The following is a 15,749-nucleotide window of genomic DNA, read 5'->3' as shown; positions in this document are numbered from 1 at the left end:
CACACAGACACAGCAGTCCACACCCGCTGCACACCCACCCAAGGTCTGCCACCTGGCTCTCTTCAGCCCTGCTGCTCACCTGTCCATTCAGGAGGGCACTGGCAGTTGTAGGTGTTCACGCCATCCACACATGTCCCCCCATTTAGACATCGGTGCCCTGGACAGTCGTCCACATTGACTTCACAGTTCTGGCCCTCGAACCCTAGCAGGGGAGGAAAGCAAAGACCGTCACTGCCAGGCGGCCCGCTGTCCCTGCACTCCTGCTGCCTCCCCAGGGCACAGCTTCCTCACCAGGAAGGCAGGCACAGTCATAGGTGAGATCGCCACTCTGTCTGCATGTGCCCCCGTTACGGCACGGTGAGGGGGCGCAGGGCACGGCAGCATTCTCACACAGTGGCCCCGTGTAGCCAGCTGGGCACTGGCAGCGGAAAGAACCAGGTGTGTTGAGGCAGGTGCCACCGTGGCGGCAGGGCCCTCCCACCCGGCATTCATCCACATCGCTTCGGCAGCTGCGGCCCTGGTAGCCAGGCGGGCAGGAGCAGATGTACCGGCCATCGGGCCCCACCGAGCAACGGGCACCGTGGGTACAGGGGCTGCTGAGGCAGGGGTCCGGTAGGGAACAGTCGGGACCTAGAGGGACCAGAAGAGGGTGAGCTTGGGCTGTTCACATGCTTGATTGGCTTGGGCTTCCCTCCAGACCATCCCTTACCTCGGAAGCCACGGGGACAGCGGCAGGAGAACCGGGCGGTGCCTGCCACCACGGAGCTCTGGCAGACGCCCCGGCCAGCACAGGGACCCGAATGGCAGGGGTCTTCCAGCTGACATCGCTCACCCACCCAACCTGGCGGGCACCTGTAGTCAGAGATAGCTTAGTATAGGGAAGTACTAGGGTGGTACCAGGCAGAAGCATCCCAGACACAGAGATACACACATGTGACAGCAAGAAATACACATGCAAGTAGCCCAACAATCAGGCACGCCCGTTTATTCATGCAACCAACATTCACTGACTAACTACTGTGTTCTTAACAATAGGAATACAGTCGCAAACACATTAAAAGTCATCCCCACCCTCTTTATGCTCACAACCAAGCTGGGCAAAGAGAAGATACACAAATAATGAATGAGATAACATGCCAGCATGGGGTGGTAAGGGCCATGAAGAGTTCAGCGGGTTGTTGTTTTGTTCTTAATTATTTATTTATTTATTTATTTGACAGAGAGAGATCAAAAGTAGGCAGAGAGGCAGGCAGATAGAGAGAGGTTTGGGAAGCAGACTCCCCGCTGAGCAGAGAGCCCAACGTGGGGCTCAATCCCAGGATCCTGAGATCATGACCTGAGCCGAAGGTAGAGGCTTAACCCACTGAGCCACCCAGGCCCCCCAGTTCAGTGGGTTTTGAGTCATGGCCCCAGGAAAGAAATACCCATGTCCCAGAACCTGTGATTCTGACCTTATTGTGGAGGTAACTAAGTGACAGATAACAAGATGAGATCATCCTGGATTTTCCAAATGGGCCCCCAAATCCACTGGCCAAGGGAGATATGGGAGAAAGAAGAGAAGGCCCAGTGGAAGACAGAAGCAGACACAGGGTGTTGCACCCACAAGCCCAGGCGCTCCTGGAGCTGCCAGGAGATGGAAGAAGCCAGGAAGGATTCTCTTGGAAAGGCCCTGCAGATGGCGTGGCTGCCAGCACCTGGCATTCGGACTTCTGACCCCCAGAACTGTGCGAATAAATTTCTCTTCTTTAAACCACCCAGTGTTTGGTGGTTTGTTATGGTAGCCAGGAAACTAGGACACGGGATGAGGGAGATGAGTAAGGAAGGCAGGCAAACATGGTCTTTTTGGACTGAAGAAGGTAAGGGAGAGGGGCATGGGGTTGTGTAAGGAAGAGCCTTCCAGGCAGAGGGAATAGCAAATGCAAAGTCTCAGACTCCAGAAGACAACCACTCTGGCACAGAGAGACTCAGAAACACACAGATAACACAGCAGGACAGCCAGTTCCACATACTGGCCTGGCAAACATTCAGACCCAAATCCACAGCTCAGTTCACAGATGGGTAGCTCTCATGTGGAGAGACAGTGTAACTCAGACATCCCTTCCTGCCACTGGGAGGAGGAGGTGGACGCCGTGCTGGTGCCCTCTGACTGGGAGAGAGCCCTCCGGCCTGCAGCCCCTTCCCCAAACTCCCCAAGAAAACCTTGAGTAGGAAGGAAATAAGGCGGTTGGCCTTAAGACTGGAAACCTCCGGAGGCAGAGGAGGGACGGAGGGACACTGGCGGGGTGGGAGGGAAGGGTTTAGACTGGCAAGAGGGTCCAAGGTCCCGCCCCGACGCTGCCCACCCCTGGCGCGTTCCCTCCCTCTAGCTCATCCCAGCCGCTTGGGGCTAACCTCAGGCAGCTGACTCAGTTCCTAGCGTCACCCACAAGATCCCCCACCCCGGCCCCCAGCGAAACAGGCCGGGGCACGGCAGGGCAGGGGTGCCAATGGTGTTGAGAAGGGAGGGCCAGGCTCCCAGCCCCCTTCCCACAGCCCGGCAGGGTGAGGACGTCCGTCACTACTGCGGGCCGAGAGAGGGCGCGCTGCGCCGGGCGCGGGGGGACTGCCGGTCCCACCGCCAGGCTGGGCGCGGCCGCGCGGCCCCCTCCCGACGCCCCGGGCGGGTTCCCACGCTCTGCGCCCCGCTCCCCCGCCGACCGGTCGGGCCGGTTCCAGCCTCCGCCCGCGCCCCGCCTCGCAGCCAGGGCTTTGGGGGAGCCGAGAGGGGGAAGAACACTCTTGGTTGGGGGTCGGTAGGAGGGGAGGGGAGGGGAGGGCGGGGGAGGGGAGGGGAGGGGGTGCGGCGAGGACTGGGAGACAGAGACATTGCCTTGGAAGGCTACTTTGAGGAAGAGGCTAAGGGGGGATTCGTGGAGAAGTGACATATTGGGACGTTCCTGAAAAGACACGAGTATTTGGAACCTTGAAGGAGATTGGGGGGCCCGTGGGGAGTGGTTCTCACGGCCCAGCTCGCGGAACAGCCCGCTCCACTCCGGGGAATCCGGGCTCCGGGCCGCCGCGCGCGCTGGTGATTCACCTGTTGAGGGGCGGAGCAGCCGCGGCAGCATTCACCTGTCGGCTGTATTCCAGGTGCTGAGCTCCACTGCGCAGGCGCCAGGCCCCGCGGCTCCGCCTCCCAGGTGAGTGGTTCCAGATAAGGTCACACTTTCCCCCACCCCCACCAACGCAGACTCCCAACCCGAGGAACCCGCTTGGCAAGGCTAAGTCCCCACCTGGGTGAGCCCCAGTGGGCTCCAGTCAAAGCGCGTGTGTAACTTCAAAGGGGCTCTCCGGGATCAAAAGTCACCCCAGACCCGCCCAGCTTGGCACACACATTCAATTTGTTGTTGAATAAATGAATATATTAATGAATCAATCAATGGCTACTATTACTAACAACAGATATTATAAAAGGACCTACCCATTTCCCCAAAACCTTGAGACGTTCACCTTTATGGCACGTATTACCTGTGCCCCTACTAATCTTCAACATCATCTTCTTCCCTATTTATAGAGCACTTACTGCTCGCTGAGCATTACACTGAGTTCATCCCATGAAGGGTCTCTTAATCTTTATAGTCAACCCCATTAAAGAGGGACTATGATTGCCTCATTTTCCAGATGCAAAAACTGAGGTTCAGAGAGCTCAAAGCACTTGCTCAAGGTATCCCAGAGCCCAGAATTCAAACTGAGTTCTGTCTCCCTCTGCTCAGTTCTTTCCCAGCCTCTGCTCAGCAACTTCAACCCTCTGCCTTTCCCTATATTATCTAACAACTGAATTCTTAGCCCCTTCATGGTCACAAGCCAGAGGGAAGTGCCCCTATTTCTGAGATCCAGAGAGAAGTGACTAACCCAAGGTCACACAACAAGAAAGTGACATTGCAGAGCTGTATTACAGCCCCCTGTATGCCCGCCACTAAAGGTCGAGACATGGGAAGATGCAATTGGTGTGCCCACTATTGCCAAGCCATTGGTCCCTGAAGATCTGTTGATTGAATAATAACTACCTCCATCAGAGGCTTTACACATTACCTCAGGCAGCCAAGAACTCTGTGAAGTGGGGTTTAATGTGCCTGTTTTCCAGACCAGGACACCAAAGCTTAAAGGGTTTAGGTCCCAGGCAGTCAGCAACACGATGTGGGATCTGAACCCCAGCCAGGCAAATTGCAGAGCCCCTGCTCTTAACCTTCCTCACTTCTTAACCCTGTTCAATTCCAATGGGGAACAAGAGGTTACCCAAGCCATACACATGTAGGAAGTGGTAGAGGCGTTGGTAGTGGACACAGAGGCAAGGGAAGAAGACAGACTACCTCCCCACACAGGACCCACTGATGGCACAGAGCCAGGCACTCACAGGCAGGCAGCCTCCCGGGAGGGCAGCTGGGTGCAACGACCTCCATTCATACACGGGCTTCCGTCCAGGCAAGGAGGTGCTGTGTGGGGGCAAAGGAAAATGGGGGGGGGGGTCAGTCAGGCACCCAGGAACCCCAGCTCAGAGTGACAAAGTCCATCCTTCCCTCCCCCAGGCAACAGCTGCAACGGGCTGGGGGTGTCTCTGTGGGTGCATGGAGCCCCCGCATCCCCAGTTCCCACGGCCCCCCGCCCCGGCCCCAGCTGTTGGGGCTGCAGCTGTCCCTGCCAGCTCAAGCCCTGGGAACCACAAGGCAGGGGCGGGCAGGAGGAGGTGCTGACTTGTGCCAGATGTGGGGACTCAGGAAGCTGCCAGAATGGGGGGTGCAGAGGCAGGAAGTGAGGGTGCTGAGCGTTGAAGGGAGGTCCGGGGCTGTGTGCCCAGATCCCAGGGTAATGGAGAGGGCAGGGGCGAGGAGGCCTGGGCCCCTGGGTCTTTGTTGGCCTGATGTTGAGCATCTGCTCCAGCTGGGCAGAGCTGTGTGGTGCTCTGGTGAGAGGGGCTAAGGCCTGTACCCCACGCCCAGCCAGCACTGGATGCTGCAGGGATAGAGTGTGGGTAGAAGGGAGGGGCAGCTGGCAGTAGGCATGTGCTGCTGGGTCCAGCGTCCTCATCCCTGAGGGCTGTGTCCCTCTGGGGCGTGGCAGTCTAACTGTCCTGCCAGACTGGTCTGTGCCAGACGCGGCTGGGTGTGAGCTAGTGGAGAACTGTGTATGTCGGCAGGTGTGGGACCTCTGTGTGTGTGTGTGTGTGTGTGTGTCACAGATGGAGAGATGGAAAGAGACGGAGGGAGACAGAGAAAAACAGAGACAGACACAAGGAAACTAGAAGCAGCCGACACAGAGAGAAGGCAGAGAAGTACAGAGAGAGAGAGGGAGAGACACATAAGTTGAGCTGGACACATGGCATGTGTCCCCTTCCTCAGGGGACAGGGAGAGACAGGACACTACGGCCCAGACAAGGGCCTGTGGGTGTTTGGGAACTCACAGTAGGAGCCATGTGACACAGACTGCCGGCCTCAATGAACAGCAGGCCATGTGAGCCATGTGTGCGTGTGCTCGAGGTACATGCGTGTACAAATGCCTGCGCCATCTATGTATGCACGTGAGCCCTATTCATATGGTACACAGCTGTGTGTCTCTGCGTCTAGTGTATTCTCAGGTGTGTCTGTGTATGGATTGGGTGTGCCTCTCTGCATGTGTTACACTGGGTGCAGGCATGCCTTGGATCTGTGTGTGTCTGAATGTACGCAGGCAGCGAGTACAAGGCTCTGGGCTGCTGATCCTTGGTGTGTATGAACATGTGCAATTGTATGTGCAAGTATGTTAGTGTGCGGGCTGCATATCCACTGGGCGGGTTTACTGCGTGTGCGTGTGTGTGTGCACGTCTCTAGCTGCCTGTGTGACCCCGGGCTGTGTGTGCCACAGATTGTGTGACAGGCCATGTGTGTGTGCGCTGGCCCCGCGGGGGCGGCAGCTCCTGCCCCATCCTGCCCCGTCGGGCACCCGGCTGGGCGGTGCAGGCCCTTCCTTCCCAGCGCCGAGCCCCACAGCGGCTCCCTGGGACCCAGGGCCAGGGGCTTTCGGCCAGTGTCCCTCTTCCGCCGGCCAGGCCTCCCTTGGGGGTGTGCGCCCCCGCAGCCCCCGCCCAGGCCCCGCCGCCCGTACCGCTTTGTCTGGCAAAGAAAGCGCGAGGCCGGCCCGGGGGGGAGGGGGTGTCTAGACGGCGCGGCCATTGTCCCAAGCGGGGGAAGGGAGAGCGGGGAGGGGGAGGGGCGGGGGGCCCCGGCCGGCTGGGGAGGGGCTCGGGCTGCGGAGACGGGGCGCTGGAGCTGGAGAGGAGCACGTGGGCTCGCGCCCCCCGCCCTCCCTTTCCTCCCCTCACGGGGGCGGGGTCCCGTGGCCTCCCGGTCCCTGCGGCCAGGGGAGGGAGCGGGGCCGCGGGCGGGGAAAGGGGCGCGGGCGCCGATGTGCCTCCAGCTCCGACTCCGGCTCCGGGTCTTGCCGCGCTCCGGCCTGAGAAGTTTTTCCCCGAGTTCGGAGCTCCGAGAACTTCGCGCCCCCTCCCCGTCCCCCGCCCGGCCAGGCCAGCCCTGGGTGTGTAGGGGGGCTTTTGTGCGAGGGGTCCCCTACCTGGGGGTATTGGGCATCAATCGTGACTTTCCCAAGACTGCAGACCGACGTGCGTTGGGAGCAAGCCCCAGACTCTTGGTCCCCCCGATCTTGCGTCCCTGATCCCCGCACCTCAAGCTTCCAGTCCCTCATCCCTGGGTCCCTTCATCCGCAACTCTGATCGTTCCGGGACCCCTATTCTTCGGACCTCTGGGGACCTGCCCCCTCCCCCTACTGAGCCCCTGTCCCCCCGGGACTGGCACGTAGCCCCCGAGCTCCTGCTCCCTGCCCCCGCTCTAGTCCTTGTCTTCTAGACCAGCTCCCCAGTCCCAGACTCGGGGGTCCTTAAACTCCGCTCTTACCCTCCCCCAACCCACCCACCCAGTCCCGCCCGCTAGGTCCCAGCCCCTCACCTGCAGCCCCGGGCCCCGCTAGCAGTAGCAACAGGGGCAGTGCCCACACGGGCGGCAGTGGTGGCGGCGACGACATCGGGCGACGGCGGCGGCGGCGGCCCCGGGTCCCCGGCCCCATGGCGGCAGGCCGCGACCCTCCCTCCTCCCTCCTCCCTCCTTCCCTGGGCTCCGGGCGCGTCCCGGGCCAGCCTCCGCGCCGCCAACTTCGCCAAAGTGAGGCTGCCGGGCCGCCCCGCCCCCAGCCTTGGGCGGCTCGCCCCGCCCCGGGGCCGGCCCTGAGCTCCCCCGCACCCCCCACCCCTACCCCCTACCCGGCCTCCCGGGGTCCCTGCCCACCCTCCTCCACCCACACAGCCTGGGACCCGCAGACCCTAGGAAATTCAGTCCGGCCATGCGGTGAAGCGTGGGTTGAATCCGCAGTGACAGACACACCGGCTTCGTGAACACCCTGGCTCCCAGCGCACACTCAGAGCCCGGGACACACACAGAGCCAGGGCGCAAACACAGACCTCCAGATACCCCAAAACGGAAGCCAAGCTCGTCCTGAGAAGCTCATGCACACACAGCTACCACGCACAAATGCACATGCATGCCCAGAGCTTCATGGGGATTTAGAAGCTCAGGCCCAGCCAGGCCTTGAGCCGGGGGTGGGGGGGTGGGGGGGGGTGGTAGCGTCTGCAGCCTCAGACCTCAGACACACAGTAGAAAGGAGCCTCCCGCATGTGGGCAGACACACACACCTTCTTACTCTCAGCTCTCCTAGAAAGCTCCTTACTACCCTGTGTGAACTCCAAAGGTTCATCCAGCCCCCAGACCCACCCAAACCCTACACAGCCTGGCAGTTCCATCAACCGCCTTTTCCAAAAATCAGTCCTGCTGATTTTGGATCAACTGCCTTTTCCAAAATCAGTTCTGCTGCAAAGCCACGGAGCAGCCCATTCTGTCCCTGTGGCGATAATGGGGACTCCAAAAGACCCCAAGCCCATCCCTGGAGGAGCCCTCAGTCTGCGGAAGAAAAAGTTGGACAGAGAAAGCCACCCCCACCCTCAGCACTGGGGGTTCAAAGCTGGGCCAGAGGGACAGCGTCTGGGAGGGCAGAGTCTGGGAAGAGTACATAGAGGGGCTGGTGAGGGCTCGGCCTGAGAGTATTTACTTACTTGTTCATTCATTTATTCAATGAGTAGGGATAAAACTCCAGTCCTATATCTGACTTTGTTCCAGGGGCTGGAGGTACACCTTGCTCCTCCAGAGAGGGCTTTCCCAGAGGGGGGCCCAATGGAGCTCAGCCAGGACAGATGAATTAGAGGGAAACCATCCCAGCAGAAACACAGGCCTGCAGCCACAGCAGGGAGCAGAGAAAGGAGAAGGAGTGGACAGGCCAGGGTCACACTGGCCTGGAGGAAGAGGAGGAGACCAGACTGCCTCCCTGGTATTTGGCTTGCTGGTAAGGCTGCAGGGGGAGGAATAGTCTGGGGGATGAGGTGCTGAATCCGTGGACCCTGGAGGTCACCTATGTGCAGCTGAACACTGGGCTGAGTACAGGGAAGCCAATGGTGGGAGATAGTCACAAAGGCACCCCGAGATCTTCAGGCAACTTTTAACCTTTTTATTTTAAAATAATTTCAAATGTTGGGGCACCTGAGTGGCTCGGTGGGTTAAGCCTCTGCCTTCAGCTCAGGTCATGATCTCAGGGTCCTGGGATCAAGCCCCGCATCGGGCTCTCTGCTCGGCGGTGAGCCTGCTTCCTCCTCTCTCTGCCTGCCTCTCTGCCTGCTTGTGATCTCTCTCTCCATGTCAAATAAATAAATAAAATCTAAAAAAAATAAAATAAAATAAAATAATTTCAAATATTGAATAACACAATTTCCATATTCCCTTTGTCTAGATTCACCAACTCTTTCCACACTTGGCCACATTTGCTTTATAGATCTATATGAACACACACACATATCTATCTATGTGCCTTTTTATTTTTTTGAGTTTTTATTTGTTTTGAGAAAGTGAGAGAGCCTGCACAAGCAGGGGGAGGGGCAGAGGGAGAGGGAGAAAATCCCAAGGAGACTCCCTGCTGAGCACCTCTCCACCCAGAGATCAGACCAGAGAGCAGAAACCAAGAGTCCGGATGCTCAACCAACTGAGATCCAGGTGCCCAGTTGTGTTTTTAGTTTTGAGAGCAGATCGCAGATGTGATGTTCCTTGACCCCCTAATACACCACAGTGTGTTTTCGGAGCATGAGCGCATTCTCTTACCCAAACAGACCACGGTTGTCACCCTTAGTCTGTGTTCCAAGTTTTCTGTTGCCCCAGTAGCATCTTCGATAGCATGTTTCTTTGCTGGCCCAGGATCCAATCCCTGACCATGTGTTTCATGAACTGGTCACCTCTCTTCGTACCTGTAATCTGAATCACTTCCTCAGCTTTCCCCCATCTTCTGTGATATTAATATTTTCAGAGTGGAGATCACCCATTTCACAGAAAGTCCCCAGTGAGCGGCCTGCTGTTTCCTCCTGACCCGGTTCAGGTGTGTGTCTTTGTCTGTCTCTGTCTTCATCACAGAGGTGATGCTGGCCACCACCCCCCCCCATGCCTCATACCCAGAGGTACCTGACATCAGTTCCCAACATCGGTGACATTAGAATTTTATCACTTGAGTGAAGTTTCAGGTTTCTCAGGCTTCCCTACTCTTGAGGTACCATTTTTTCCCATTCTTCCTCCCCTAAAAAATTGATATCAATATCATGTGGGGAGATACTTTGAGACGATGTGAATATCCTGGTGCCCATCAAAATTTCCCCCTGCTGGTTCTGGCATGGACTGATTTCCTCCGAGGAGGTTTTTTTTTTTTTACACTGAGATAAAATTCACATACTATATAATTAACCACTTACCATTTTATTTTTTTAATATTTTATTTATTTATTTGACAGACAGAGATCACAACAAGTATGCAGAGAGGCAGGCAGAGAGAGTGGAGGAAGCAGGCTCCCCGCTGACCAGAGAGCCTGAGGTGGGGCTCGATCCCAGGACCCCCTGAGATCATGACCTGAGCTGAAGACAGAGGCTTACCCCATGAGCCACCCGGGTGCCCCAACCACTTACCATTTTGGAGTGTAAAGTTCAGAGACCTTTAGTTCAAGCATCACCTCTGTCTACTTCCAGGACACTTTCATCACCCCTCAAGGAAGCCCCTTCCCCAAAGGCAGGCACTCCCAAGCCTCCTCTCCCAGCAACCTGGCTGCCACCAGTCTGCCTTCTGCCTCTAAGGATTTGCCTGTTCTAAATATTTTGTGTACATGGAATCAGTGTGAGGCCTTTCGTATCTGGCTTTTGTTTCACTCAGCCTCATGTTTTGGGGGGTTCTCCATGTAGCATCATTCTTTCTCGTGGCCCACTAATATCACATTGAATGGCTATACCATATTTTGCTTATCCATTCACCCATTAATACGTGTGATGATTTTTTAAAAGATTTTATTTATTTGTTTGACAGAGAGATAGAGAGTACAAGTAGGCAGAGAGGCAGGCAGAGGGAGAAGCAGGGCCCCCGCCGAGCAGAGAGAGCCCAATGAGGGGCTCCATCCCAGGACCCCAGGAACATGACTCCATGACCTGAGCTGAAGGCAGCTGCTCAACAGACTGAGCCACCCAGGAGACCCGAGGTGGGTTTTTTTTTTTTTTTTTACGATTTTTTAAAAATTTATTTATTTGAGAGAGAGAATGGGAGAGAGAGAGAGAGAGAGAGCACAACAAAGGGAGGGGCAGAGGGAGAAGCAGACTCCCTGCTACGCAGAGAGCCTGGTGTGAGACTCAACCCCAGAACCCCAGGATCACTACCTGAGCAGAAGGCAGTCACTTAACCAACTGAGCCACCCAGGCATCCCCCTCACCAGGTGAATTTTTTTTTTTAAGGTTTTATTTATTTGACAGAGAGAGAGACAGCGAGAGAAGGAGCACAAGCAGGGGGAGTGGGAGAGGGAGAAGCAGGCCTCCTGCCGAGCAGGGAGCCCGATGCAGGCCTGATCCCAGGACCCCAGAATCACGACCTGAGCCGAAGGCAGACACCTAGCGACTCAGCCACCCAGGCGCCCCATGAAATGATTTTTAAATGCCTGAAGAGGAAGAGGGGAAGGAGGCGGAGAAGTGCTGTTGGAGAGAACCAAGAAGCATGAAGGGCCAAGGGTGCAAGTGGGATGATTGGCTGGAGCCGGCCTGGCCTAACGGGTATAGACAGGCTAGCCCCTGGGGACAGGAACTGAAGATGTTCTTCCCCTCCCCCAGGGCCTGGCTGCCGCTCCCACGGAGAGGAAGTATCTGCCCATCTTCTGGTGACTTGCTGGAGGCTTTCTAGAGGAAGAACTGACATTCAAACCCAGGGCTGAGTGACTCTAGGCCACACGGAGTGTGAGGGGTGGGGTGGGGTGAGGCTGGGGATTGGGCTGCTAAACAGACAAAAGTTGCACAAGAAGGGGTGCAACCTGATTCACAGTGAGTGTGCTGTGTCAACAGGTCCTAGGGCAGGTGTGGCTTCGGTCCTCCCCCCCCCCCCCCCCCCGTGCCCATCATCCCAGGAGGAAATCCAAGCCCCCCACCCCCTTCCCTGGTTTTGCCTTCAGAACCCTTAGCCCATCTGAGCCCTGTGCCCTCTCCAGCCCTACCCCCATCACACTGAGTCAAACTGCCTCCTCACCCAGCAGGCCTTGCGCCCTCATGGCCTTTGCCCAGGTTCTTCCCTCGACTGAGACACCCAACGAGCTAAAAGGACCCTTTGCTTCCTTCCCCAGCAGGAACTCACAACAAATGTGTTCTCTTAAAAAAATGTATTTTCTCCTAGTTATAGGGAATACTCTGTTATTTCCCACACGCGACACCGCTTTACCCATGCAGGTCCCTCTTTCTGGCTTGCCTTCCAACTCCCCATTCCTGTATCTGGGGAGCTCCCGTGTATTCCTCAAGAGTCCGACTCCAGGGGCGCCTGGGTGGCTCAGGTCATGATCTCAGGGTCCTAGGATCCAGCCACACAGGATCCCTGCTCAGCAGGAAGTCTGCTTCTCCCTCTGACACCACCCCCCCATGCTCTATCTCTCTGAAATAAATAAATAAAATCTTTAAAAAGGAAAGAAGGAAAGAAAGAAAGAAAGAAAGAAAGAAAGAAAGAAAGAAAGAAAGAAAGAAAGAAAGAAGTAGGTTCCTGTTCTAGGAAGGCCTCTCTTCCCCTGCAGGCGGAGCCCCGGTGGGCTTTCCCAGCATCCTCCTTCTGTCTCTCTCTGCCTTATCCATAAATGGCTGGGATATCTGTATCCTTCTCTGTATCCCCACCTAAACTAGGAGCTTCCCAGGAACCAGGCATCAGACAGTATGCTGTGGACACAGAAGGGATGACATGGGAAGGTTTGGTGACTCAGGAATTGGCTGAAGGAGTTGGGATGCCCACCCCAGAAGGGCTGCCACAGGGGGACCACTCTCTTCAGCACCCTTCTAGAGGTTGGGGCTCCAGGGGCAAAGGTAGGGGCTTCAGGAGGGAGGCTAGCTCCAACCCTGACCCATCTTGAGAAAGGACTTTTTGCTGGAATGGATGGCCTCTGAGATGCTGAGCTCCCCATCAGAAGGAGCAACCAAGGAACCTGGACCCACATTTTGCTAGACAGGAAGTCTAGAGTCTGTGACTCTGCTGATCTGGTGGACTCTGGTCTGTGACAAACACAGACAGAGAGGGAGCAACAATAGTGAAAACATAGGTGAGGCCAGCATGGTGGGGCGGGGGCGGGGGGGAGAGTGGGCACAAAAGAAAGAAAGTCTACGGAGCGCCTATTGTGTGTCAACCCCTTTCTGAAGTCTCCATGACTCAGCCAGCAGAACGTGGATTCCTGGCTCCAGACTCCTGCCACCCTTGAACCGCAGTGGCAGAACCACCTCAAGGTGTCAGGATCCTTAGGGGACAGGATAGTCTGGAGCAACCATTCCCACAGCCTTGCAGTGGGCTGCCACACAACTCCCAATGTGGTGGGGGTAGGGGTGAGCTCGAGCCCTCTCCCCTGCCCCTGCCGGCAGCCTTGGCCCAGGACTGCATTTCTCCTCAATGAGCTCAGTCCCCAGGGACACAGGACCTGGGGCCAGGCCAAGACGCAGCTGCTGGGCCCAGGGCCGATGACCAGGAACCTGAGAACGTGCCCTCAGCGTCTCCTCCCGGGACCACAGTCCTGCCCTCGTCACCAAAGCTGGGGCCAGGCCTTCGTGCCCAGTGGGCCGTGGGAGTCCAAGAAGGACCAGCGGGGGTGAGGGCTGCTAGCTGTGGGCCCTGGGCGAGAGTGGGAAGGCTGGACTCCAGGGGCCATTGGCTATAGACCCAACCAGTTCTTTCAGCCACTGCCTCCCTAGCGCCCTCTCCTGCTCCAACCCTCTATGGCTCCCCACTGCCCAGAGTGACACCGCCGTCACCTTACCAGCTTCACTTGTCTCCCAGCCTTCCCAGTCGCGGCACGCACTGTACCCACCACAGGAGCAAACTTCTCATACCCCGAAGGCTCCTTTCACCTGGCAAATCACGAGGACCCTCCAGCTCTTCTCACCTTCATTCATTCAACAAACCTTACTGACTACCTACTTGGTGCTAGGCCCTATTAAGGCAGAGGCGACAAAGCCAGAGAGCTGTTTCCTGTCCTGATGGAGGAGACAGGCCAGAAACGAGAAGGCACACAAATAACCATTGAGTGTGACTCAGGGGAAGGAGAGATTTCAGTGTTGGGGGGCAGGACAGTCCTCTCTGAATTAGAGGACGTAACAACTCGGACCTGAAGGAGGAGAAGAAGCCAAGCAGGAGCAAACAGCCAGAAGAAGGGGGTGCCAGGTAGAGGGATTGGCAAGTGCAAAGGCCCGGCCAGAGGAAGAAGGGGCAAGTGGATAAGAGAGGAGCAGGGACGAAGCCAGGGTGCTAGGCACAGAGGGCGTGAGGGATGGGAGGTTGAGGGAGATGCTTCAGGCCAGGTCTCAAGGGGCTACAGGGTCTGGGATTTTATCACAAGCATGGTGGTCGCCACTAGAGGGTTCTGCAGGGAGAAGCTGATTTGACGGAAGTTGTAGAAGACCACTCTGGAAGATCTGCCTTCTCCTCTCCCAGGGAGTTGTCCCCAAGGCTCCCCCGTCTCCTCTGGCCTCCCGTGGCCTCTTCACTCCACGTTATCCTTCCTGGCTCCCCACCGCATTTTGAGCTCTGTGGGCATCTGTCTGGCTTGCTGCTGAATCCGCAGTGTCTAGCAGTGAGTCTGTTTCACAGTAGGTCGAATGAATGGACACACCAAGCACCTCTCAGTGCAGAGCAATACCCAGGAGCTGCGACCTGAATGTGCCCAGTGCCAGCCCTTGAGAGGTCCCCATTGAATCAGGGCTCGGTCTCAGTCACAGGCAGGGATGGGGGCTGGTAGGGCTTGTCAGAGGAGGAGAGGGGGCGAAAATTGAATATGGAAGAGAGTGAAGAGAAGGGAACTCCCTTCAAGTGAGAAGCTACAGGCCCTGCAGTTCTGGACAAGCGAAAGAGGAGGGCACCTCCCATGCCTTACGGAGATAGACGGTGGTTTCCTTGTCTTAGGACCCTCCATTGGGTGGGACACCCACTGGATGTCTTGGCCTCATGGACCCTGGGCTCAGACCACTCTCATCTTCCAGACCCCATCTCCTCTTGCTTAGGTCTGAACCATGATGCTCTGATGTGCCCTGCCTGTCTTTGGCCCCCTAGCCCTTGAAGCCTATCCTTCCTGAAACTGTGGCACTTGTCCTCCTGCTTCAGAAAAGGGGAATGCCTCCCCCAGGGCTTTTCGTTACCACTTCCCTTGGCCATAGGTTGAGGTCTCTTCCATGATAAAGTGAAGTTTGCAGGAATCCATAGCAAATGCTCATCTCACCGGCTCACATTCCCCACCCCCTCACTCTCTGCCCTGCTTCTCTGCACATGCCTGGCTTCATTCTTCCCCTTCTCCCCTCCACTCCCTGCCCCCAGAGGCTGACCTCTACAGACTGCATCAATGGACAGCCTTGTCCTCTGGCTGCCAGGTGGGTTTGGCCAACAGAAGGCACTGGCAGGAGATGAAGCGGAAGGAGAGAATGGGATATTAATCCTCTTGCATCCCTTCCCATAGGGTCACCTCAGGGGTTGTATCCCTTGACCGAGGCCCTGTGCACATAAATCTACCCCTAGGTTCTAACATTCTTCTTTCTCCTTGTCTGGTCAGGGAGAACCAGGAGATGGTAAAGGCTCTCCATGGGTGCTCACCCCTTTGGCTTCCCCAAACCCTGCACACTGTATATAGTCCCTATAGCAAACCTGCCTCAAATGACCCCACTGGAATGTGCCTCTTATCTCCCCTAGGCTCCCAGCTGGGGTCCCCATGCTTCCCTCCTCACTCCGGCTTAAGGGTGCTCAGAACATCCAAGTCCTGTATCCTCAGCCTTCACTCTCAGATCCGCCCCCTCCCCTCAAGCTGTGCAGGGCTCAGTCCTCTCAATCTGTCAGCAGCTTGTGACACCATGGGCTGTGCGCTCCTCCTTGACCTCCTCCCGCCAACCGCTGCGGGGGCACCAGGCTTGCCTGCTTTGCCTCCTAACTCTGTGGTTTCTCTGCTCTGCCTGTCCCTTAGATGTCGGGGCCCCAAGGGCTCTGTCTCCAGTTTTGTTGTCTGCTCGGGCTCTGGGAAGACTTAATCCTTACCCAGCTTCGGCATCTCTCTGCCCCACCACACAGACAGGGTCGCTTGGCCGTCTTTGTCTTTAACCCACAGATGTGTC

General features: G+C 56.9%; 1 protein-coding gene across 1 annotated transcript in view; it reads right to left on the bottom strand.

Annotated features, from left to right (window-relative positions):
• NOTCH3 (notch receptor 3) overlaps positions 1-7,190 on the bottom strand; it is a 33,498-nt gene extending 26,308 nt beyond the window's left edge. Inside the window, exons 1-5 of the mRNA XM_082707503.1 lie at positions 6,975-7,190; positions 4,394-4,472; positions 710-852; positions 292-630; positions 80-202 (exon numbers count right to left, since the gene is read on the bottom strand). Coding sequence (XP_082563629.1) covers positions 80-202; positions 292-630; positions 710-852; positions 4,394-4,472; positions 6,975-7,092 — 802 coding nt within the window. The 5' untranslated portion in view covers positions 7,093-7,190. The remainder of the gene's footprint in view (positions 1-79; positions 203-291; positions 631-709; positions 853-4,393; positions 4,473-6,974) is intronic.
• Between the last annotated feature and the right edge of the window lie 8,559 nt (positions 7,191-15,749).

This window comes from Mustela nivalis (genome assembly GCF_964662115.1).
Source record: "Mustela nivalis genome assembly, chromosome: 1".
NCBI lineage: Eukaryota > Metazoa > Chordata > Mammalia > Carnivora > Mustelidae > Mustela > Mustela nivalis.
This window is presented reverse-complemented; position numbering and strand designations above follow the sequence as displayed.